This window comes from Thermobia domestica, chromosome 4 (assembly GCF_964235325.1).
Source record: "Thermobia domestica chromosome 4, izTheDome1.hap1.1, whole genome shotgun sequence".
NCBI classification, from domain to species: domain Eukaryota; kingdom Metazoa; phylum Arthropoda; class Insecta; order Zygentoma; family Lepismatidae; genus Thermobia; species Thermobia domestica.
In genome coordinates this window covers 315,793,401-315,820,513 of record NC_137457.1, presented here as the reverse complement: position 1 = coordinate 315,820,513, position 27,113 = coordinate 315,793,401, and the positions used below count along the sequence as shown (strand labels likewise).

Sequence of the window (27,113 nt, the reverse complement as noted above, 5' to 3'; positions counted from 1 at the left end):
GAGGTGTGTTGTGTACTTTAATAGAGACAAAGGAAAGAATGCAGTTGAATGTACAAAGCTAGACAAAGGAAAGAATGCAGTTTAATGTACAAAGCTAGACAAAGGAAAGAATGCAGTTGAATGTACTACCATGAGCAAAATAAATGACGCGTCTCTTTATTTTGAAGTTTTTTGAAAATATCTCCGTTTTCTTTATATGTTCGAAATTTCGGAAGGTTTCCCCAGCAGGACAGGTTAATAACAAACCCGTTTTTAATATTTGTGTTAGATATTAGCTTAAAATAAAGAAATTAGAAGCAAAAAACATTAAATCGACAGAAATCTCGAGAATTACCAACTCTGCTAAAGTGGGAAATTTTCAAGAACGCGAGGGAATTCTGCAGTTCAACACGAAGCAGCGACATCTATGTCATTGAGAGAAGCGTGGATTAGATCTACAAACGAAAATTTTAACGAAATATTTCTAGTATGTCTTATTATATGCATTATCAGCGAACTCCAAATATATGAATCTATGCTAAGTATTAACGTATAGATAGTGCAAATAGTGGAAATTACCTATGGAAAAAGACGAATTGTTAGCCCAATCGTAATGAAAAATCGTCTTTACTGTAGAACAGGTTCAGCTTACGTAAGAGAGCAAATAGCTCAGTTAGGTAAAGCAACGAGTTTGTATACCGAAGATAGACGGTTCGAATCCCGTGGAACTACTGTTGTCATTTTTATCACTAAGGTTATTTTATTTATTTTTTATTTGGGAAAGAATCAAATTGTAACATATGTGTAAAACTCATGACGATACCAAAAAAAAAAAAAAAAAAAGAGAGAGAGAAAATATCGTCGCATTTGCATTAGTGTCTCTAATTTTTGTTTGCAAACAGATTCGTAATTATTTCCCCTGTACTCACTGATGCATAACGAATGTTTTCCAGTAAATGTTAATTCTAATTTGGAGAATTTTATAGTTTCACAATGTTTCTCACTACATAGTCTTCTATCTACGTGTTTGGATATTTTGATAACAGATTTCCCTATTAAATGTTTAATTTTCTCTATAAATATTTGTCTTAAATTGAAATTGTTTTGAATTTACTACATAAGCAAAGTTGCCCGAAGGAGGGGAGCTCAAGTAATAGATATTCTACGTAAAAGCAACCTATTGTAGAATGATGATGCTTCTTACCTTCAGCACATAATCTTAACGTCAGAGAGAGAAAAATCCTGGTTTTTCCTCCTCTATGACCACCCATCTTAAACCTCTACATATCATTGTTCGTCTCACATAATTTCGGCTCTCCAAAGACATTCATATTTATTATTATTATTATTATTATTATTATTATTATTATTATTATTATTATTATTATTATTATTATTATTTAACACTCTTTATTCTACATGCCATCTCTCAATTTTTCGATACAGCCCCCTTAGTACTATGAAACTCTCTTCTTTCATAGTGAAATGGAAAAATATCATATAATTGCCACTACTTTACAAGAATATAAACCAAAAACGTCAGTAGAAAGCACATTATAAAATTTACTTTTTGAGGCTCGTTTTGGTGCCCCTCTTTCTCTGGCGCCCCGGGCAGTCGCCCGGCCCTTAGTCCGCCCTTGAAAGTACGGACGCATAACTAAGGACTGCGGAGGAGAGGTTAACCTTCATGTTATGCCACTGGTTTGACGTGTTTGAAATGTTCAGTAAGTGATCAGTTGGTGAAATAATTTCGACGGTTACTGATGTTTAAAGTTTAGCTAAGACAAAGCTACCTAATCAAATACATTTGATATCGCGATGTCACAATTTGATTTTTCCTCACATAAAAAAGATAAAAACAATAGTAATAAAAACCCTTACTCGTACTGGGCTCCTAACTAACTAACAACCTAATTCTTACAGACTAGTTGCTCTGACCAACTGAGTTTCGATTTCTTACGAGAAAGAAGTCTGTTATATTAAGAGGCATGCTTTTCATTATCAAAACTATTCGAAGTAATACGAACATGGCTTAAGAACAGAGACGGAACTGAATTACCACTCGATTGACCTTGAGGGCAAATCACCAAAGCGTAGAGTTCAGCATGCATTTCTCTGGAGTTGTGTTCAGTACTCCTATCTGCCAGTCATGCTTGTTCGTAGGAGTAATATGTTACAAACCTAACCTTTCGATAGAGCACAATGACAGAGAATCAAAATTAATGAATTCTTGCCCTTGTGAACTTGGGATACCACCATGTGCAATAAAACTGTCGCGTCTTCTGAAGTGATATTTTATCGAAAATAACTCGTTTTCCTTTATATATCCGAAGTTTTTGAGGGTTTCAAAATGAGGAAACGTTACTGACAAACAAGGACGCATTTAGGGGTGGGTCCAGGTGGTCCGGACTCCCCTCTGAAATCCCAACTTCTCTGTAAATTTAGCCTAAATTTAAGGATTATCTTTTAAATTTTATTATAATTTATCCTAATATTGAAGTCGGACTTCTCCCGAAATAAATTACTGCATACGTGCCTGCTGACAATTTTCAATATATTCCTTAAGTAAGTAAAATAACTAAATTAGGAGCAAAAAGCTTCAACACGGGCTAACTTTTGTCCACTGCCAATATTATTAGAAGGGATATTAATAGCAAAAACTGCTAGGCAATGCTGAACCTTGGAACTTCACTCCGAACAGCAAGCTTATTATTGAGAACTACATATGAAACATTTTATCGAAACTTATCTAGCTTTTACCTGGCATGAAATTATTATATACACCAACATTCACTCTCCTAAAATGTGTATCTAAACATTGCTCTACGTATCTCCGAATCAATGAAAATTATTTATCGAAATATGTGAGCAGGGAATTCTAACAGCCAGCCATTTTATTTAAATCGTAGTAAACCCTGTAACCGGGCGTTACCGTGAAGACAAAGCTTGGTCCATTGGTAAAGTGTTGGAAGAATATAAACTCAATGTTCGTAGGTTCGAATCTATCCACTCACCATAACATTTTGTTCTTATGTGTAACGATGAAATAAGAAAGAAAAAATGTATAACCGTTAAGACAAAACTTCAACCAAGTCTGAAGAGAACAATACTAAAATAGTAATACATTGACGTCAACCAAAAATTATTTCATGTAGCGTTTGGACGAAATTACAGCTGTTAACAATTGCAGAAATAAAAACAGGCTGTAATGCAGTCTAGACTTCTGAATGCATTTACTTCCTGAAAACTTCCGTCTCGTCATTGGTATGCCGTTAATCATTGTAAAACCTTTCAATTGGAAGTGAAATGACACAAACTAAAACAGTTTTAAATCAATAAATGTCTATGTGTAAAAGTAGGTGTCTTTTATCTGTAGTTCTGAGTTCCTTTTACTTTGAGGTGACAAATGAGAGAAGAAAGTATGGTGTTCGAAAAAAAAATCAAATTTGACATTTCAACGAATTTACACGTATTATAGCCCCTAACACCGAAAAAGTTATTTTTCGATACATGTCCATCAGTTCGTCCGTCCGTTCGCTACACTTTTCTATGCACTTGCCTAGAAGCCATACCGTTCAACTTATCTGCACCAAATTTTAGTTTAAGATTTTTATAGTATTTCCTATAGTTTTTTTTATTTCTCCTACTCCCAAAACAAGGGTAGTTTCCTGTACGATGAAAATAAAAAAAAGATATTTTCTCATAACTGGCTCTAACGATCTTGTTTTCTTTCTTTTTTTATAAATCAATATTTAATTAGCAACCCTATTTTGTGGTATAAGGCATTTATCTGAGAAAAATCTACAAGGGGTAGTTTATACTAAGGGGGTGAGTTTTTTCTCAGTGATTTTCTCAAAATGGACTCAAATGTTTTCGTTCATATTTCATAAATAAAGATTTCATTAATAACTTATCAATATGGCATAACTCGTTTGTCCTAAAAAAATGCGAGGGGTAGTTTATTCTTGGTGGAGTGTTATCTGGGCGATTTTCTCAAAAACGACTCAAAAGAGTTTATTCATATTTCAAAAATAAATATTTCGTTAATAACCGAACAATATGGCAAAACTCGTTTGTCCTTAAAAAATATGCGAGGGGTAGTTTACTCTTGTGGGTGTTTTTCCTCCACCGTTTTCTCAAAAATGAGTCAAGCAATTTTGTTCGTACTCAGAAATAAATATTTCATTAAAAACCTAGTAATATGGAATAACTCGCTTACCCTGAAAGAATCCTCAAGAGATAGTTTATTCGGGGAATTATTTTTCCCTCACGATTTTCTCAAAAATTACTCGGACAATTTTATTGATAATTCATAAATAAGTATTTCATTAATAACCCTATATTTTAGTATAAGTCATTTCTATGAACAACAATTACAACGGATAGTTTATTTTTGGGGTCAAAGTTTTTTCCCCGACAATTTTCTCGAACGACAGGCGATTTTGTTCAAATTTCGCAAATAAATATTTCATTAATAACCAAAAGTATACCTTAACTCATTGTTCGAAACAATTCACAAGAGGTAGGTTACTCCTGACGTGTTCTTTTTGAATGACTTTCCCAAAGTGACTCATTTGATTTTTTTCATATTTCATAAACAATGATTGCATTAATTGGTCTATTATATGTCTAATGAAAATGTGCTCAAAGTGTGAGTTAGTTTTGTAGTATGGATTTTCTTCAATCGAAGTTTTTTATTCGATAATCTGACATTCGATGTATTTGAATAATACGATAATTTTATTCGTATTATCCAAATACACACTTCAGTAACAACTGCGGCCTAACACAGTTAAGAAATTGAATTGAAAAAGTTTAGTGCGGTGGCCCTGTAATTGAATATTTTTTGAGAAACTCCCTAGCTTTTTGTGGTAAACTCAGGCTTTTCTTTTTCGAGCGACAAAAGAGAGAAGAAAATATAGTGATTGTGAAAATAATATCAAATTCAGATTTCAACGGATTTACGTGTTTCATGGCGTCTACATATCGAAAATGTGACTTTTCGACACCCGTCCTTCCGGTCCGTCCGTTCGGCACACTTTTATATGCACTCGCCTAGAGGCCATACCGTTCAACTTATCTACACCAAATTTTAAACTTAGGGTTTACTTAGTATTCTTACAGGAGCTTTTCCATTTTTCCTACCACCTAAAATAAATGTGGTTTACAAACAGCCGAAAATCGAAAAACGCTATTTTCTCAAAAATGGTTTTAACAATTTTGTTTATTTTTCATTAATCAATATTTAATTAACAACCCTATATTGCAGTATCAGATATTTCTCTTAGAAAAATTTACGAGGGGTAGTTTATTCTTGGAGGTGACTTTTTCTCGACGATTTTCTCAGAAAAGACCCTGGCGAATTTTGTACACACTTCATAAATAAATATTTGACCTTACAACATGGTATAAGTCAATTGACCTGAAAAATATATGAGTAGTAGTTTATTCTTGGACTTGAATTTATTCCCAGTGAGTTTCTCAAACACGACCAGTTGGCAACCCTGTATCTCGACAACGAAGCTGAATTCGAAAACTGCAAGAGGACCATTTGTCTCCTTTTGATGTCACGAATCACCTCCCGAAGTTTGTGGACATTTTTCAGGTTCACCCTTAATGAAGCTTCTTTTCGAAAAGTTAACTACTAACTTTAGGCATTGTTTATCTTTTTTTAAATCACAAATGTCGTTATTAATTTTAAGGCAGAGAACTACTTCTGAGAGAATAGATCTTGAAAAATAATTTTAAAACTTAGACTTTTGTTTTCGAGACATTCCAGACAAGACGAGACATTTTACAAGCTATCTCGTGTCCAAAACATTTGCCTCGTATTATCTTGGATGTCACAAAGCGCGTCTTGTCTCTTTCTCGAGACATGTCTTATCTCGTGCGCATTCGTTAACACTTGGGAAGGATTATCTTTCAACTCAAAGCATTGTTTTTATAATGGTTGCATATTTATGATAATTGCTGTCCACATAAATTACAGTCCTTTCAGTTGAATTAATTATTATTATTATTATTATTGAAATTGCAATATCTAGTTTAACGTTGGACGATTATGCACTTACGCTAAGGGAGAATGATGATGAATGAAATGGTGAAATGAAGAAAGTGGGAGGAAAATGGAAAATCTCAAGAAAACAAATACCCATGCACACGGTATTTGTCCACCTCAAATTTCACTTGGCACGAAGTGGAATCGAGCCACGAACCCCCTGCACCAAAGGTCCCTGTAATGCTTTATTATTATTATTATTATTATTATTATTAATAATAATAATAATAATAATAATAATAATAATTGAAGCGAGCTAAACGAGTTTCAACCGTACGACTCAACCAACGTTTGGGTGCCTGTTCGTTCGTCTGCTCCTCTCATAAAAGACATTTCATTTTAATGAAACTAGTAAGTGCCTTCTTTTAGCTCTGCGAAGTAACTATTGCTTGGAATATGAATCTGCAAAACATAAGAGGTAAAATTAACCAAATGGTGCAAGTTTCCACTTATATATACAAAACAATTTTGCAATATCAACTACGTGAATCTTGTCCCATAAAGAAGCCGAAACCCCTACACCGAAGAGCCCTCCGAGATTTGATCATTGTCCACACGGACTGAAATTGTCATTTGAAGCCAAGACTTTAATATGAAGTCAATAATTTCTTTAAAATAGACGGAAAATTCGGAAGTTATAAGCATTTTCATATTTTTGCCTTTTCCCATAAGCGAGCCGTAGCCCCCTATACTGAAGACCCCCCCGGAGATTTGATCATTGTCCACTCGGACTGAATTTGTCATTTGGAACCAACACTTTAATACGAAGCAAAATATTTCTTTAAAATAGACGAAAAATTCGAAAGTTATAAACATGTTAATAATTTTGCCTTTTCTCATAAGGGGGCCGTATTAGCCTACACTGAAGAGCCCCACGAGATTTGATCATTGACCACTTGGACTGAAATTCTCATTTGAAACCAAAACTTTAATATGAAGCCAAAAATTAAACTTTTACATCAATTTAAATTGACTGGGTTCCGGTTCCCCCCACTATTGTTTAGTTTAGTTAAGTGGTAATTTGTGACAGCTTCACATCATCAAAAGAATGTTTCACTTCCCCTCCTCTCCCCCAGGAGTTCGTGCTGGATCCACCACTGGAATCAATAGACACTCTTCCTATTCTTTTTGTCACCCTTGATTGTGTAGGGGCTCCCTCGTACAAATAAAGAAGCGGTAATATTACAATCAAGGGGCGCTATATATTAGGTATTTTTTTAGTTACCTACCCCTAACCGCACAGGGCCATCTTTCGTAGAATAAAAAATATTACGTGATATTCCAATCATGAAAGGGGAGAGGATGCTGTAAATATATTTCTTATTCATTTTGTCTGTCCTGCTTATCAAAAATTACTTTCTGTTGGAAGGCTACTGAAATGAGAGGGGCAAAATAAAAAGTCGTACCCCCTCCTACATGGTTGCTCAAATAAGTACTAAAGAAAGCATTTTAAACTAAGATATTTAAGATTTAAACTAGGAAACTAAGATATCCTACATTATGTAAGGATGGCATATTCAGGATTATTATTATTATTATTATTATTATTATTATTATTATTATTATTATTATTATTATTATTATTATTATTATTATTATTATTATTATTATTATTATTTGAATGTTTTTGGAGCACCGAAATTTTGTGAGACGAACAATGATATGTAGAGGTTTAAGATGGGTGGTCGTAGAGGAGGAAAAACCAGGATTTTTCTCTGTCTGACTCTCTAACGTAAAGATTATGTGCTGAAGGTAAGAAGCATCATTCTACAATAGGTTGCTTTTACGTAGAATATCAATTACTTGAGTTCTCCTCCTTCGGTCTACTTACCTTATGTAGTAAATTCAAAACAATTTCAATTCAATACAAATACATTGTAAAACTTTTCCGTAATTAAACATCTAGGGAAAATTAAACATTTAATAGGGAAATCTGTTATCAAAATATCCAAACACGTAGATAGAAGACTATCTAGTGAGAAATATTGTGAAACTTTATAAAATTCTCCAAATTAGAATTAACATTTACTGGGAAACATTCGTTATGCGCCAGCGAGCATATGGTGAGCAGTGAGCACAGGGGAAATAATTACGAAACTTTGCAAACAAAATTAAGGACGCTACTGCAAGTGCGACAACAGCATTTTTTCTTTTTTTGGTATCGTTGGAGTTTTTCACATACGTTACAATTTGATTTTTCCCAAATAAAAAAATAAAAAAATAACCGTAGTGTAGTGATAAAAATGATAACGGTACTTCCAGGGGATCGAACCCGCTACCTTGAGCATACAGACTCGTTGCTTTTACTAACTGAGCTATTTGTTTTTTTACGTGAACTGAGCCTGTTCCGGTAAAGACGATATTTCATTACGATCGTCCTACCAATTCGTCCTTTTCCATAGATAATTTCCACTATTTGCTCTATCTTTATGTTAATACTTAGCATATATTCATATATTTGGAGTTTGCAGATAATGCATATAATAAGACATACTAGAAATATTCGTTAAAAGTTTAGTTTGAAGATTTAATCCACATTTCTCTCAATGTCATAGATGTCGCTGCTTCGTGTTGAACTGCAGAATTCCCTCGTGTTCTTGAAAATTTCCCACTTTAGCAGAGTTGGTAATTCTCGAGATTTCTGTCGATTTAATGTTTTTTGCTTCTAATTTCTTTATTTTAAGCTAATATCTAACACAAATATTAAAAACGGGTTTGTTATTAACCTGTCCTGCTGGGGAAACCTTCCGAAATTTCGAACATATAAAGAAAACGGAGATATTTTCAAAAAACTTCAAAATAAAGAGACGCGTCATTTATTTTGCTCATGGTAGTACAAAGCTAGACAAAGGAAAGAATGCAGTTGAATGTACAAAGCTAGACAAAGGAAAGAATGCAGTTGAATGTACAAAGCTAGACAAAGGAAAGAATGCAGTTGAATGTACAAAGCTAGACAAAGAAAAGAATGCAGTTGAATGTACAAAGCTAGACAAAGGAAAGAATGCAGTTGAATGTACAAAGTTAGACAAAGGAAAGAATGCAGTTGAATGTACAAAGTTAGACAAAGGAAAGAATGCAGTTGAATGTACAAAGCTAGACAAAGGAAAGAATGCAGTTGAATGTACAAAGCTAGACAAAAGAAAGAATGCAGTTGAATGTACCAAGTTAGACAAAAGAAAGAATGTAGTTGAATGTACAAAGCTAGACAAAGGAAAGAATGCAGTTGAATGTACAAAGTTAGACAAAGGAAAGAATGCAGTTGAATGTACAAAGCTAGACAAAAGAAAGAATGCAGTTGAATGTACAAAGTTAGACAAAGGAAAGAATGCAGTTGAATGTGCAAAGCTGTAGTGTTCCTCTTCATTTACCGAAATATTTTCAGGTGTACTATACCCAACAGTATTTGTAAATCCATATATTCCTTGTTACGTTTGCAAAATTGGACAGACAAATATATAGGGTGTCCGGAATGGGACTGACGGTTTTTAAAAGTGTATAGTTTTAATATGGTCAGAGATACAGAAAAAAAAAATGCATTTTAAAGGAGAACTCAAAAAGTTTATTTGCTCTTACTTACAAGTCATTCTAACTCAGTGTAACTCCACGTGAGTTCCATTTGTAACTCTTACAATATCTAGCCTGAACTCAGTCTCTCTTTCCACGTATTCTGTAACATCTGACATGTTACTGAAGCAATCGCATTCCTAATACAGTTCTCCAGTTCATTAGGTTACGCCCCTTTTCACCAGAATACACAAGGTCTTTCACATACCCCCACAGGAAGAACTTGAACAACACTTTTTGTCTCTGCCAACTACCACACACATTGCGCCTTTTCGATTGCTGACACCATTTCTGTTTATCGGCGACAGAAGCGCCGTCACCGGTAGTTGTTCAAGTAAAATTTGCTGAACAAAACTTTTTGAGTTTTCTTTCAATACGAATGTTTTATTTTTCTTCTTCTGTTTCTGACCATCTTAAGACTATACACTTTTAAAAACCGTCAGTCCCATTCCGGACACCCTGTATTGTCCTTTATGTATTAATTATGAAAGGAGGGAACAACCGATTTAAACTTATTTTCACACCCCAAACCCTCTGTACGTGCGAATTCAATAACATACAAAGAGTGAAAAAAAATGATTGACTGGACCGAGATTCGAACCCGAGATCTCCGGCATATCGTGCCGATGCATTAACCACTATGCTACCCAGTCTGGTTCTCAGAACAGCCAAACATCCTCTGACTCTTGCAGTCGGTGCTCTCCACTCAGACCACATGGCTTGGACACATAATCAAATTTTATGAAACCAGTCTCATCGCTTTTCGGGGGCAAACTGCATATATTTGGCTTTTACTGTGCCATATTTAAACTACATTTTATATTTTCCAATGCAATTCAAACCCTTTTCTGAAAAGGAAAACCCTTTATTGCTGGCACAGACCTCAGTCTGTGTCGCCATTTGCACTGTTTGTTCTTTTCTTCTTCTTTCTTGTTTCTTCCCGTTTGTGAGCTATTGTTTTTTATGTATATTTCCCTTTTTTATCTATTTTTCACCAGGGACATTTTTTTTGCTAATTGTATTTTATTTATTTATTTATATCATATTTTTATACTTTTTCTTTCTTTTCCTCAACAGTGATCTCAACCTAAACCAATTTTACTACAATTAGTTCGTAGTGAAGAAAGTGTTCCAAGAAAGGGTTCCATTGTTTAATATGACCCATGTTGTTATTTTGTCCCAATGTGGTGTTTTTGGACTTTGTGGTTAGAGTTTGCACCTGTTTCCGAATTAGGCGAGAGGTCCCAAATGTTAGGAAAATTTTCATCGTCCCGAACTACGCCTAAGAAGGGATGCGTTATATGGTGGGATGTCCCGAAGAGTAGGAAAATTTTCATCGTCCCGAACTACGCCTAAGAAGGGACGCGTTATATGGTGGGATGTCCCGAAGAGTAGGAAAATTTTCATCGTCCCGAACTACGCCTAAGAAGGGACGCGTTATATGGTGGGATGTCCCGAAGAGTAGGAAAATTTTCATCGTCCCGAACTACGCCTAAGAAGGGACGCGTTATATGGTGGGATGTCCCAAAGAGTAGGAAAATTTTCATCGTCCCGAACTACGCCTAAGAAGGGACGCATTATATGGTGGGATGTCCCGAAGAGTAGGAAAATTTTCATCGTCCCGAACTACGCCTAAGAAGGGATGCGTTATATGGTGGGATGTCCCGAAGAGTAGGAAAATTTTCATCGTCCCGAACTACGCCTAAGAAGGGACGCATTATATGGTGGGATGTCCCGAAGAGTAGGAAAATTTTCATCGTCCCGAACTACGCCTAAGAAGGGATGCGTTATATGGTGGGATGTCCCGAAGAGTAGGAAAATTTTCATCGTCCCGAACTACGCCTAAGAAGGGACGCGTTATATGGTGGGATGTCCCGAAGAGTAGGAAAATTTTCATCGTCCCGAACTACGCCTAAGAAGGGACGCATTATATGGTGGGATGTCCCGAAGAGTAGGAAAATTTTCATCGTCCCGAACTACGCCTAAGAAGGAATGCGTTATATGGTGGGATGTCCCGAAGAGTAGGAAAATTTTCATTGTCCCGAACTACGCCTAAGAAGGGACGCATTATATGGTGGGATGTCCCGAAGAGTAGGAAAATTTTCATTGTCCCGAACTACGCCTAAGAAGGGATGCGTTATATGGTGGGATGTCCCGAAGAGTAGGAAAATTTTCATCGTCCCGAACTACGCCTAAGAAGGGACGCGTTATATGGTGGGATGTCCCGAAGAGTAGGAAAATTTTCATCGTCCCGAACTACGCCTAAGAAGGGACGCGTTATATGGTGGGATGTCCCGAAGAGTAGGAAAATTTTAATCGTCCCGAACTACGCCTAAGAAGGGACGCATTATATGGTGGGATGTCCCGAAGAGTAGGAAAATTTTCATCGTCCCGAACTACGCCTAAGAAGGGACGCGTTATATGGTGGGATGTCCCGAAGAGTAGGAAAATTTTCATCGTCCCGAACTACTCCTAAGAAGGGACGCGTTATATGGTGGGATGTTCCGAAGATTAGAAAAATTTTCATCGTCCCGAATTACGCCTTAGAAAGGACACATTATAAGGCGAGACGCCAAATTATTCATACTACTTAGAAAATATGCGACAGAAATTCTTTGAAATTTGTAAATTTCGACCCACGATGTGTACCTATGGCAATGGAAATGTCGAAACGGTCCTATCGCTAAAATTTTGGTGTTGCCAAACAGTGAAATCACCGCCAATATTATTATTCTTTGACCGGCTCATTGGTTCATAATTATTGTTCAACTGACCGCCAAGAACCTGGTGCTAGGGTTTTCTGTTTCATGAGTTTTTGATTTAAATTTTCATTGCAATTTTTATTCATAAATACTGTATATATGTATTTCTTTCTATTATTCGTAATAAATTGTTTTATGTACAAGTTTCGGTATGAGGAACAACAGTCTGCACATGATTGATAAATGTGTCCAGGGATTAATGGAGCATATACAGGAGTATATAGCATATATTCAACTATTATTATTATTATTATCGAGGGTATACCCACCTCAAATTTAGAAACGAGCGTGTACGGGGGTGAGAATACAGTATATTTTTTTTCTAATGATGGAGTATATACCTACCAAATTTCTAGCATTACATTATTGACGTACGCAAGGAATGAGTCCTGGGAGTCTGGACCGACTCCCCGCCCCGAAATCCCGACTCCTCATATTGAACTTGGCAAACTAAATACAACAACACACCCAGTAAGGCTATGTGATTATATATATATATATAAAAAAACAATCACGTTACAGTTTAAGCACAATAACTGTGTCTTCATCAGACTTCCACTTCTTCTGACTAGTTGTGAATTGGTCATCTCTTATATACTTTCCGCCCCTTCATTAAAAGTAACATTTGTGTTTTTCACTTTCACTTGTTCAGTTGCGCACTTATCCAATTAAAAATATACATTTTCGCTAGATACATGTTTGTTCTCTAATTATCCGTTCCCTTATTAATGTGTTCTCTTTCTTTTCTTCTTCCTTTTCATTTCTTTTTCTTTAAGGAGAATCTTCTCCCATTCTTTCTTTATTTATTTAACAATCACCAGATACAGCTCAGAGGCCATTTTATACTGGATATCTAACAACAATAACAACAATGGAAAGGATTTGGGATGGTATCGGCCAGGGCCTGTTTTAGTAGGTACCATCCCGGCATTTGCCTGGTAGGATTGAAGGAAACCCTGGAAAACCCCAATCAGGATGGTCGGCAGCAGGAATAGAACCCGCGACCTCCCTAATGCGAAGACAACGCTCTACCACTTGATCTACTTTCTTCGGTATTTATTTATCGAAAATCCTGCATTCCAATTCATCACGTTGTCTCCTACTTTCATAATTTCTCCGGCTTCTTTCCGTTTGATCACCAATGTTCTGTTTCCTGCTTCTATGACATCTGTTCTAGCCTGTGGTTTGCTCTTTCTAATACTTCTATATTGCGTTCTTGTCCCTCTTCAACCTTACGTCGTCTTTGTGCTGTTTCATCCATTCTTCTGTCTTCTTTTGTGTTTCGCCTATGTGAATGTGGGAAAAACAAAAGAAGAATTGAATTTGGACACCCCCGAAATGAATTCATGCGTACGTCCCTGACTAAGTATGTTCCGGTTTAGATTTAGAAAAAGGTGGCAATCCTATGTAGAGATGCAAAAAAGCCGGCTTTTTTGAATCGATGGTTTTTTTCACATAAAAAGCCGGCTTTTTTGGGAAAAAAACGAGAATTTTGGAAATTTTGGCTTTTCTCAACTTCATGATTTTTCTATCTAAATAGCTTTCTCATAGTATATTCTATAGTTAGATAAGAATTCCATGACCTGAATGTGATATTTCGCTCTGAAATTCACTATCAAGATGGATGGAGCACATGTTTTACGAATTAAAGCTAACATGAAGAATGTAGTATTTGAGGGTAATTTTAGAGGCTATTTAACTTTATTTTAACTTTTGAGTTATCGACATCTTTTTTCTTCTCTAGTTTGTCATCCGTGTTTCATTTCTAAGAGCTTTTAGTACTCTAGCTTCTAGCGCAAAAGTTAAACTTGCCCGTTTTTCTATTTATCCGTCAAAGCGTACGTTTTTCAATATATCCGTCAAACCGTACTTCCACATTTGTGTTATACTGTAGCTGTGAAGTAATTTAGCAATAATTTTCCGGACACAACCTTGAATACCAATTTATACAAATAATCAGTAGCGGATTTAGAAAAGTACTTTAGGAGGATTTTTTCTGATTGTTTCGTTTCCTAAAAAGTCCTAATTTTATTTGGGAAGTGCTTGAAGTTTATGAGTACAGGCATAACTAATATTTTGTTTCGTTTATATGTTTAGCAATAATCTTCCGGATACAACTTTAAAAATCATTTTATACTGAGAATCAGTGGCGGATTTAGAAAAGTATTTTGGGAAGGGTTTCTTACTAATGTTTAGTTTTTTTAAACATTCGTAATTTTTATTTGACGGGAGCTTAAAGTTTATGAGTAAAGGCATAAATAATAGATATTTCGTTTGTTGCAGACATTCCGTAACTTTGGGGAACGGGCTTCAGTCCGAAAGACCGCCCCCCTAACCTTCGCAAAACTGTCACTGCTGGTAATTAGTAATAATAACGATTAAAGAACAATAAAAAAGGAAGTCGCCCAACTCACAGTACACGCACTATTTCTACATTCACAGATGGAATGAAGAAAAGCTTTGTCAGAATGGTCGAATACTGGTTGAATCCCGGACTTCCCGATAGAAGCGCAAAAGCTAATCACTCAGTCATGTTTGTTGTGCAGTTGTATTTAGCTTAACTTAAATATATTCCGTAGTCTTTTTTTTTGGGGGGGGGAAGGGGGGGAGTTCCGTAATGATGTGTTGAATCCCTCTTGTTAAAAATTCAGAAAACTTGAGGATTGGGTAAACTGTGATGGTAGTTCTATAAAACTTAACTGTAGAATTTCAAGAATATACAGAACCAAAAGCTCTAGATGTGCAGCCTTTAAGTGTATCATATAAATCTAAGTATTTCTCTTATGTTTTATTTTAATTTTATTTTGTTTCAAAAAGAGGGTATGGAATATTTTGAAGTAAAAATACTACATACTATTTTGCTAGTTATTTGTGTATTCTTTAAAAAGAAGTGTTTACTTTTAGGGTTGGCTGGTTTACACCAACTTTTTTTTTTTTTTTAATAACTGGTTTAAACCACAAAAATAAAAAGAATGAAAAATGCGAATCGTGTGAACTTCATGGTGACGTTTCCAGATATCAAACCACCTGCAATAGTTTTATTTCCCTTTCACCTTTTAATCAAGGTGTCCCATGTTCAATTCTCGGTCGAACCACAAACCTTCTTTCATGCGTAACCCAAGTAGCGGTTCGGATGTCAGTTTAAGCGAAAGTCTTCTCCTTGATAACCTCGGTATTTCGTAAGGATGTTAAGCCTAAATATACGAAACAAACCAAATTGTATATTTCTGCATGCCTAAATGCGTGTTGTTTTATAAAGAAGCCAATATTGCTTAAATATATTGATAGAAATTGGCAAAATTTATCGATTGCCTACGTAGCTTCCAACATTAGCTTGGATTGGACTTTCAATGATATCTACGTACCGGTACTAAATTTGTAATTTAATACCTCAGTTTTAGCGTACTGATTATGGTACTTTGACCTTTAAATTTTACATGTAAAGCAATAACATGATTTTCCCGTTATTGTCTTACATTTCAAGTAATGACGGGATTTTCCCAATGGCTAGGGCGGGAGATCCTCAACTTAAGAAATTTACTGACCGCACTTCTTTAAGCTTATGGGAGTTCTTCCGACATAAGCCCGCTGTTGCATAATAACATCAAGGCGAAACAAACTTATTTCTGTGAATATGTAATATAAATACATAAAGCAAAAAATCTAAGTCAAAAAAGCCTGGTTTAAACCAAAAAAAGCCTGGTTTAAACATCCCCCCAAAAAACGGGTTTTTGGCATTTTCAAAAACAACCACGGTTCTTGCCAACTCTGCTTACTTTTGTATATAGGAGGTTAAAAAATTCTTATTATATACATTGGTTAATCCTGTGGAATTCATAATGTAAATATGTTGAAGAAAAATTGTTTGAAATATTTTTTCGAAATTGATAGTTTATTTTCGATGTTTTATATTATTATCAGCATCAACCACTAATTAAATGATTTTTTGTGTTATAGAGAAGCGATACAAAGTCTGTTTTATCAATTTAAAGCAGTATTTTGAAAAAAGCCCAAAATTTCCCAAGCAAAAAAGCAAAGCAGAAAAAACCGAGTTTTTTTCCAAAAAAGCCGGTTTTTTTCCGAGCCCTTGCATCTCTAATCCTATGTGCAGTGTACTTAGTGATTCCAAACATATTGAAGATATCTTTATGTTATTTCATTTCATTTTATGTATCGGAACACCTGTCGTATACCGAAAACTTCCTTTGCGAAAATGGATGTGGATAGTAGAAGTCTATTTAAAGACATTTTGATGTATCGGTATACTTACGAAAATTTTCCATTTGTATATATATATATATATTAATGTATATATATTTTTTTTCTTTTTCATTATTGAAAAAAAAAAAAACAGCCTACGTCGTGGTTAGAGTGTTTAAGGTTTCTTCTTGCCAACCCGAATCCTGAAGTCCAGCATCGAGGCGTGGTGATTGTCTGCAATATGATGCAGAGCAGTAAATCTGTCGCTGAAAAGCTTATAGAGACAGACATAATGGAAATTCTTATGGCGTTAACCAAGATAGGTAAGTAAAGTTTTTTTTTTTTTTTTTAAATTTAAATTTTCACTGTCCTTTTCGTCAGTTAACCAAAATTTGCTGTTCAAAAGACAATATACCTCCGTTAATTTTATAAGGTACGTCCAGAATATAAAGTTTGACAATAAAGTTCGAAGACTAATGCTGATATTCTGTAACTACTAATAACAGTTATCATGTAAGAGTAAGGTTAGAATATTCTTTTGTAGAGCATGTGACTTGGTTCTCACTTTGAATGAGCAAAAAGAGCAAACATTAAGTTTTGCTGTAAGTTAGGGAAATCAATAACAAAGGCTTATGAGATGATCCAAACTGTTTACCACGAGAATGCTTTATCTCGTGATCATGGGTTTGAATGGGACGCCCGATTTCCTGATGGCTTTAGAAGTGGGACGTCCGTCAGCCAGTCATTTAGAGGATAATGTGGAGCGTGTTTGCAATCTGCTGCAGTCAGACTGTTTGCGTAATGAAGTATGTAGTGTGCATTAACTGCGAAACAGTCCGGCAAATCCTGAAAGAAAACGTAAGGCATTCTCGCGGTACAAATTACTTATCATCTTTCAAATTACTAACTTAGAGCACGGAGGAGGGCACGATGGCTTAGTGGTAGAGCGCTTATCTCGTGTGGGATCCCTGATTCGATCCCCGGCAGGGTAAGTTTGTAAAGGACTGCATCGTGTTCGTGGGTTTTCTTGGGGTACTCCCGCTTCCTCCCACTTTATCATTCCACTAATTCATGCATCATCATCACTTGCTTTAACCCTTTTAAATTTTGTTTTTTTTTAAGGTAACTTTTAGGCTTTCAGTCAAGCAGCTACAGTACCAACACTATTGATGCTAGAATCATGGTTCGTACTTTTTTTTTTTTTTTTTTGTAATGAAGCAGTTTCCAACTGCATCAGTCAAATTTCCCTATTACAAACCAAATGCGAGAAATTCCCGCTCAGTGTGGGAAAAAGGGATTTTTTGAGAAAAATTCTTTTTATCGCGAATTTCTCCGCTCAGATATGTGACACGCACATGCGAATGGTACCAAAAAAAAAAAACTTTGCTTCATTGTGAAAATAATGAGGAACAAAGAATGTACGGGGTAAAATAGTCTTGACGCTGTAGTCGATTTACCAATTTTCCATTGATAATACATTTTCAGGCAATTTCTATCCAATCCACTTCAGCATAAAGACTAATCATGGTAGGAACATGAATCGTACCTCGTCTTGTTCGGCATCAATCGGCCTTTCGAACGGTTAACTTGGATATCCCTATCATGCACCTGAGGGAAGAAAATTCCCCCAAAAGGGAATTTTTGTAAAAAAATCCCTTTTTTCGATTTGGGCAGGATTTTCCCGCTTCTGGTACACAATAGAGAAATTTGAGTGCTACATTTGGAAATTCTGCTTTATAACGAAACCATCGAGGTACATACTATGTTTCTAAGATTAATAGGGATGCGTCACGAATTTTTTTAAAAAAAACTCTAAAATTTACCCTTTTTTAAAAGCCGCATTCGTTTTTTGTGACGTCACTGCCCCAAGACATCCCACACGTGTCTGCAAAATGTCCATAAAACATGTTCTTTGGTGCTTCCATACTTGAATAAATGATAAAAACCCGGTGTGAAAAGCTTTACTAGAAATTTATAAAGCAAATTCCGAAGGTCGACGCCATGGCCTGTATAAAGGGCAAAAAGTTTAAAAGGGTTAATTGTCGTCTCGGGGGTACGGTCGCTGAGTGGTAGAGCGCTTATCTCTGTTGCGTGGGGTCCGTGGTTCGATCCCCGGCCAATAAGTTTGTGGGGGACAGCATCGTATCCGTGGGTTTTCTCAGCGTGCTCCCGTTTCTTATTGCACCAATTCTTCCATCGTCATTTACTTCTTTTAATTACTTTCTCCCTTAGTGCAACCGCGGTGGCTCAGTGGTAGAGCGTTCACCTCTGGTGCTTGGGGTCCCGGGATCGATCCCAGCCCCCGCCAAGTGAACTTTGTGGTGGACAAACACCGTGTGCGTGGGTTTCCTCGGGGTTCTCCCGTTTCCTCCCACTTTCTTCATTCCACCATTTCACTCATTTCTCATAATCACCGTCTCCTTTAGCCTAACCGGCATAAGCGTGGGACGTAAAACTCAAAGATTTCATTTCATTTCATTTCATTTTTCCCTTAGTGCAAACGGAGGGAGGGGGGGGGGCTCAGTGGTAGAGCGTTCACCTTTGGTGTATGGGGTCCCGGGTCAAACCGTGCTCCCGCCAAGTAAACTTTATGGTGGACGAACACCGTGTGCGTGGGTTTCCTCGGGGTTCTCCCGTTACCTCACACTTTCTTGATTCCACCATTTCATTCATTACTCATCATCACCGTGTCCTTTAGCCTAGCCGGCATAACCGTGGGACGTAAAACTCAAAAATTTCATTTCATTTTCATTTCATTTAGTATAAAGGGCATAATTGTTAGACGTTAAACTCAAAGATTTTATTTCAGTTCAGTTCAGTTTCTAACTTAGAGCAAAACTTAATGTTTGTCCTTTGTTCCGTATGAGAATCTACGAACTGAGGACTAGAGTGTCTTCGATGACTGGTGATTAGAAAGGCACATATGCTGTCTTTACCGAATCTTCACATGTCCTGCAAAAGAGAAATATCATAGCTTTAATCTCACAAAATAAACCATTTTCTGTCATTTAGTAGTTACAAAATGCTAGTGTTAGTCATGGAACTTTAGTATTACTCATACATTGCTGTTTTTCTATGGACTGGTTCTCACATCGCATCAAGGAAAATACTCTTTACATACCATCAACGGCTCCGATATGTACGATGTCTATTATTCAAGTTCTCAGCAACAGTTAGAGTGAACGTTTTGTTACGATTCGGCTCTGCATTTTTTTTTTTTTTTTTTTTTACTTCCAAACTAGGCTGTTCATAAGTGTTGGAAGTCTTGTTGAACAGTTATGTACACTCATGTCCAAAATTATTGCCGCATGTCTATAAATATGTTGTTGTAGGAATAATTTGATAAACAATTCGCCCGGTATTTCTTATAATGTTAGTATGTGTGTAATCGACAAAGATATGTATGTGGCAAATTTCATGTCAAAAGAGCAGTAAATAAGAACAATAAAACGAAAATAAAACTTTCTTGTCCATTTAGCAACATTTTGTTTCATTCATTCTAATTTTCGTATTTATAATTCTTTTTTCTATGAAATTTACCACAAATATACCTTTCCCGATTATACACATAGTATCAGTGTTAAAAGTATCCTGCAAAATCATTATCAAATTATATTCTTACAAGAGGAGAGTTATAGATATGTGACAATCATTTTGGACATGAGCGTACGTCCATCCGTCTGTTGACATGTATCAGAGCAAAAATGATAAGAAGTATCGTAAAGCGCTTTATTAGCAATCGATTCATCGTGCCAAGGATAGCACCATCTTTGTTAATCCTCCATTGAAACAAGAACTTTCCACGAGCTTTCACGTTGAGAATGGCCTGGAACAAGGAGTTGCATTGTCGCCATTATTATTCAAGTTTGTCTTGGAATACGCTATAAGGAAAATCAAAAGATAGCAGCCAATGCCTAGAGCTGAACGGTATTCACCAGGTTATGGCGTATGCTGATGATGTAAATTTAATAGGGGATGATAGGAGAACAATAGAAAGAAATGCAGAGTTCTTATTAAACACTTGCAGGGACATGGGTTTAGAAGTAAATATAGAGAAAACTAAATACATGGAAGTTCGTAGGGATCGTAATACGGCAAATTATGATGGATGTATTAAAATATCAGCTAATTCTTTCGAGAAAGTGGATACTTTCTACTATCTAGATCAATGTTAACAGATCAAAACCATATTCGTCAAGAAATTAAATATCGACGAAAAGCAGGGAATTTGTGCTATTATTCAGTTCAAAATTCTTTGTCGTCGCGAATTGTGTCGATGAATTTGAAGCTTAAAATATATAAGACGATAATCATGCCTGTTGTGCTGTATGGTTGCGAAACATGCTCTGAGGGAAGAACGCAGACTGAAACTATTTGCAAGCATTCGGATCCTGAGACGAACATTCAAGAATGGTGAATAGCAGAAATTTCATAACGAGGAACTGCATAATTTATACTGTTTACCAAACATTGTTAGGGTCATCAAGTCTAGGAGGCTTAGATGGGCAGGTCATGTAGCCAGGATGGAAGAAAGTAGGAACGCTTTCAAAGTCTTAACTGGAAGACCAATCGGAAAACGATTAATAGGAAGACCTAGGCGCAGATAGGAGGACGATATTAAGATGGATCTCGTAGCAATATTAATGCAAAGTAGAACTGGATCCAGTTGGCTAAGGATAGAAGTCAGTGAAGAGCTTTTGTGAACACGACATTGAACCTGGGGGTTCCATAGGCCATAAAGTTAGTTAGTTAGTTAATAGTAGAAATCAATTTCCATTTAATAATAGAAATCCGGTTCAAAGTTGATCGCCATAGAACGAAAACGGTATTAGTTAGAAACGTTTTTTCTTCTTCTTGCGTGTGTGTGTGAATCGATTCAGTGTTTTAAGAAAACATACTATAACCACTGTAACACTATGAAAACCTGAAGTGGTTGAAATTTCCTAGTACTTATAATTTCAATATTGATTTACACAGAACAAAAGCGGTAAGAGATATCGAGAAGTGGTTTTTCGTAATCGATTCATCGTTCCAAGGAAAGATTCCGTTTTTTCCATTTAATCTCTATTCAAACCAGAAATGGTAGTAATCAACAATTTCCGTTTTCAACGTTGATCGTCGTAGAATAAAAATTGTAAGAGATAGTGACAAGAGTTTTTTTTTTCCGAATCAATTCAGCATGTTAAGAAAACGTATTATCTCCACGTGTAACACTCTACTAAAACGGGAAACTAAGCATGAGGTTACATTGACGCATATCAATTCAGCATATTAAGAAAACGTATTATCTCCACGTGTAACACTCTACTAAAACGGGAAACTAAGCATGAGGTTACATTGACGCATATCAATTCGGCATATTAAAAAACGTATTATCTCCACGTGTAACACTCTACTAAAACGGGAAACTAAGCATGAGGTTACATTCACGCATATCACTGTGTTTAGCTCAATAAGATTTGTCGATCGTCTCATCTATAAACCATTTATTTTCCAATAAATGATAATACGAGGGTGATTCAAAAAGTAATGCCACCTTGACAGATAGCACCGATATAGGTATCAGTGGAAAGCTTGCAATGTGAGCTATAAATGGTGATATCAGTTTTCAATATAGTCTCCATTACGGGCAACACACTTGCGCTAATGCAAAACAAGGTTTCTCATGCCGTCGATGAAGAATTGTGGTGGTTGCTGGCGACACATTGCAGAACTGCTGCTGCCATCTCCGCGTCATAACTCTAGCGTTGGCACTTAGGGTGATCCTTAAGTTTGGAGAATAGCCAAAAGTCGCAGGGCGTAAGGTCTGGACTACAGGCATAATGAGGCAGAATGTCAACACTTCGCCAAAAGATGGGACAACTTTGAATTTTTTGGCGGAGGAAAGAACATGTGGTGGTACTCCATCGGCTGACGTTTCGTTTCTGGCTCGTAATGTTGTATCCACGACTCGTCGCCGGCGATGAATGTTTCTGGGCGCACAACCTTCCGCAGTCAGAAATTCAATGACAGCCCGGTGTTTCAACCGGACGTCACCATTGGATGCTATGAATTGTTCCATTACTCTGGAACGAGAAGAGATAGGAAGGTGAAACAAGTGACATTCTATAGCTTAAACATCAGTGCATTAATGATAAATAGATAAAAACGTTTTCAATATTATTGGCCAAGTAGTAGGAGACATTACTTTCTGAATCACCCGCGTACAGTTATGTCCAAAATGACTGTCGCATGTCTATAAATATGTTGTTGTAGGAATATAATTTGACAACGATTTCGCCAGGTATTTCTTATAATGTTAGTATGTGTATAATCGGCAAAGACATACATGTGGATAATTTCATGTCAAAAGAGCAGTAAATAATTACAATAAAGCGAAACTAAAACTTTCTTGTCCACTTAGCAACATTTCGTTTTATTCATTCTAATTTTTGTATTTGTAATTCTTTTCCTGTGAAATTTATACCACAAATATACATTTCCCGATTATACACATAATATCTGTATTAAAAGTACCCTGCAAAATCATTATCAAATTATTTTCTTACAAGAAGACAGTTATAGACATGCGACAATCATTTTGGACATCACTGTGCTATTGTAGAAGTACAAAGATAACATTATAAAGATATTCTAATATTCATATTATATTACAGAATCTGAGGGTACAGAGAAAATTCGAAAGTACGCTGAGGAAGCGTTACAAGCTGCGGAAAAATGGAAACTAATTAAGAAGCCAGGAGAAGGAGGTGAAGAAGAAGATAGTGATATTGAATAACATATTTGTGTGAAAAAGAAGAATACAGAAATAAATAACTGTGATAATCTGACTATATGGTAGTGGTGAGTTGGTGCCTTCAATGATTTTTTTTTGTTGTAGTAACATTGTGGTTCAAGCGTGGAAGAAGACTGTGGTGACAAAGGGTGTGGAAATGTGTGTTTTTTCTTGATTATTTAATTGACTCAAAGATTTTTTTTTTTTTTTTTTTTTTTTTTTTGTAAAAGACAATGGTTTATTTATTTATTTCTCACCGTTGAAGAAGAACTCCACGTTTCAAAGCCGGTGGTGGAGTTTTGAATTGAGAGAATTTTTAGTGACAATATTTTGCTACTTAATCCCAGTCATTATTAACAAAAGTAGATTATAAACTTAAATTATATAGACATTCTTTTGATACTATATTTGTAGTACTAATGTAAACCCTTTAACGTGGCGCTCTCTCTTACTTGTCTGCTTAATCTATGTACACAGCTAAAAATGAGGTGTTAAAATAACACAAAATGACTACCACTTTCGCGTAAAACTTGTGTTATCTCAACTGCCTTCCGAGCATATCACAAATAACTAGTAACTGGAAGTGAAAATTTGCATTGGTTTTTATTGTTTGCAATAATCAAAGTTTTACGCAGTATTTTTGGCATTTATACCAAGTAACGAATAACGTACTATGTTTTGTGAAATCGGTCACGAAAATAGTTTTGCAAGCCTATGAATTGTCTGAGAACAGTTACGTGAGTAGCAGTGCTGCCATTTGTTGTTCTTACGTGCTAGGAACTTAATGCAGTAATACGCTGGTCGTCACTTGGTGTTATTGCATAGAAAACGTAGTACTTGGTATAAATGCCAAATATACTGCGTAAAGCTGGGATTATAGCAAACAGTAAGAACCAATGCAAATTCTCACTCCCAGTTACTGGTTATTTGTGATATGCTCGGAAGACGATGTCATTGCTGTTGAAATAACACACAAGTAAGACGCTATAGTGGTAGTCATTTTGTGTTGTTTGAACACCTCATTTTTTGCTGTATCGCCTATTTGTAAAACTATGCAAATCATCTACAAGAGCAAAACATGTAATTTGTTATATAAAAGATGTTAATTTCTTTTGTCCATGACTGTACAATCAAGCTCACGAAGATATTTAATGACTCATGTTTATATAATTAGTAAACAATATCACAATTTACCATGTCGAACGCACTTTAATTTCACTAAACTGTTTCAGCAATTTCTGTTGCTTTCGTCATTTGACCTGTTAAACTCACATGAAAGTTTTTTTTTCATTGTTTAGAATTTCATTTTGTACTTTCCTTCCTGTACCAAATTATTTCCCAAATCTTCTGACGAAAGCAACAGAGTTTAGTGCAATTAAATGTGTGTGTGCAGAATTTAGTGATATTTTTGTACGATTCAAAATTGTCATTGTTTTATCTGTTTCTTCGGAATTTATTGATAAAATTAAGTACATTTAATATATATTTTTTTAATGTATTAGGAGCATTATCTCTTGTAACTTGAGATGAGAAAATCCGTACTCAAAGAGATCAATTCGCTTCGAAATTCTAGACAAAAGATAAGTTTATGAAGTGTTATACACTTTCAAGGTTGGTTCTGCATTGACTCTTCTGTTATTATGAGGAAAAATTCAAATAACCAGTCTCGCCTCTTGAGGGACGTTACATGGAACAAAATTAAAGTTTCTTTACTTTAAAAAAAACGATTAAAGTTTAGTTGTTATAGGTGTGACTTCCCTCAAAAGCCGCCATTAGAATGAAGTAAGAGAAGATTGCATTTTATTGAAATGCGTTTCCATCCTAATAGTACATATTTAATCTGTTCACCAAATGTTATTGAATCAATAATTTGAGAACAACAAGTTATGTTCTCCTTGTGTTAAGAAAATCTTTGCCACTCTGATGCTTCTTATTGCTGGTTTAATGTATAAACAACTGTGATTACCTCGTCTTCCTGTAGCTTCCATGCTCTACAGGGTTTGTTCGAGAAGTAGTAGGACTGAGTTTTTCCCGCCAAAATGTGGTAAAGGAAAGGGGTTACTGTGTTGGTTGGGTGGGGGGTCGTAGCTATCAGCGCACCAGTCGGCAGTCGTCTCCAAGCATTTACGGAGTGTAGATCGAGTTTAAGGTGAACCCCTTTCAAGGTGCTTTGTCATCTCCACAATGAATGGCTTGTTAGAGTAGCGTTACGCGGTGAAGTTTTGCATCAAACTAGATAAAACTGCGAGAGAGACTGCGTAAAGTGCAAAGACTTGGGTGGCACACCCCCGTCTCACTTCGCCCGAAAAAAAGCCCGTATTAGGAAGTCGAAAATGAAGTTAATGTTGATCATATATTTTGACTGCAAAGGAGTGATTCACAGAGAGTTTGTACCGCCTGGTCAAACTGTGAATGTTGCATTCTTAAGTGGAAACACTTGATAGATTCAGAAAACGAGTCGCCTACGTCCGTCCAGCAATCGCTGGATCATGGAAGCTGCATCACAACAATGTGCCGAGCCACAACCTCCTTTGCTGTCATGGACTTCCTGATCAAAAATGGCATGACACAGCTTTCCCAGCCACCCTACAGCCCAGAAATCGCTCCTGTAGACGACTTCTTCCTTCCCCGACTGAAAAGGATCATGAAAGGATGGCAACACGGCTCGGTCCCGTCCAGACCATTCAAGAGGCCATAACGAGGGAGCTGAGAAGCATTCCAGTTTCTGCGTTCCAGGGAGTCTTCAGTGATCGGCAGAATTGCTGGAAATGCTGTGTTAATGCAGAAGGGACATATTTTGAGAACTATTAAGTCGATGTGTCAAAATTGTAAATAGATTTTTTTAAAAAAATTCAGTCCTACTTTCCGAACAAACCCTGTATTATAGTGATAAGATATTTTATATCTTCAGTATTTGTAAGTACTTATGTCATGTCTCTCTGGTATTAAGATATGTATTAAAATTTTATTTTGTTCTTCTATGTACTTCGTGAAGTTGATGAAAATCGATAAATGAGAGTATGTTAACTTCAACCAAAATTATGTACAGTTCTCTTTGTGAAGTGTTGACATACAAATATCCGAGCATCTTCTTCAATATTAACATTACGAATAGTCATTTTGTTAAAATTATTATGTCCATTGTATAAAAAGAAGAAAAAAGAAACAATTATTTTCATAATAACATCTCAATAAATGTATGATCGTTTTCTTTGTTTTTTTTTTATTATTTAAAATGTTTTGTCGTATGTCCTTACATGTATGTTCGCATTTAAAATTCTGTTCTTGTAGGTAAACAAGTGATTTTCCGTGTTTGTTGATTGTTTGTGTCAGATTAGAATGTCTTTGTACGTAGTGGGTAAGAAGTCCTCATACAACTATTTTTCACAGCTACTTTTTTCCATGGGGGCCGCGGTGGCTCAGTGATAGAGCGTTCACCTGTGGTGCATGGGGTCCCTGGTTCGATTCCAGCTCGCGCCAAGTGAGCTTTGTGGTGGACAAACACCGTGGGCAGGGTTTCCTTGGAGTTCTCCCGTTTCCTCCAACTTTCTTCATTCCACCATTTTCATTCATTTCTCATCATCACCGTCTCCTTTAGCCTAGCCGGCATAATCGTGGGACGTAAAACTTAAAAAAAGATTTCATTTCATTTTTCATTTATTTATTTTTTTCCGTTTACAATTATAAATTGACAGTTAGATAGCAGACTGACAATAAGGCAGTTTTTTTACTTCATTGTAGATTAATATACAAGTACGAAAAGAAAATTAATACT

At 36.0% G+C, this 27,113-nt stretch overlaps 1 protein-coding gene across 1 annotated transcript in view; it reads left to right on the top strand.

Moving 5' to 3' along the window:
- unc-45 (unc-45 myosin chaperone) overlaps nt 1-26,546 on the top strand; it is an 80,388-nt gene extending 53,842 nt beyond the window's left edge. Inside the window, exons 20-21 of the mRNA XM_081756542.1 lie at nt 16,718-16,886; nt 23,220-26,546. Coding sequence (XP_081612668.1) covers nt 16,718-16,886; nt 23,220-23,341 — 291 coding nt within the window. The 3' untranslated portion in view covers nt 23,342-26,546. The remainder of the gene's footprint in view (nt 1-16,717; nt 16,887-23,219) is intronic.
- The last annotated feature ends 567 nt before the right edge of the window (nt 26,547-27,113 follow it).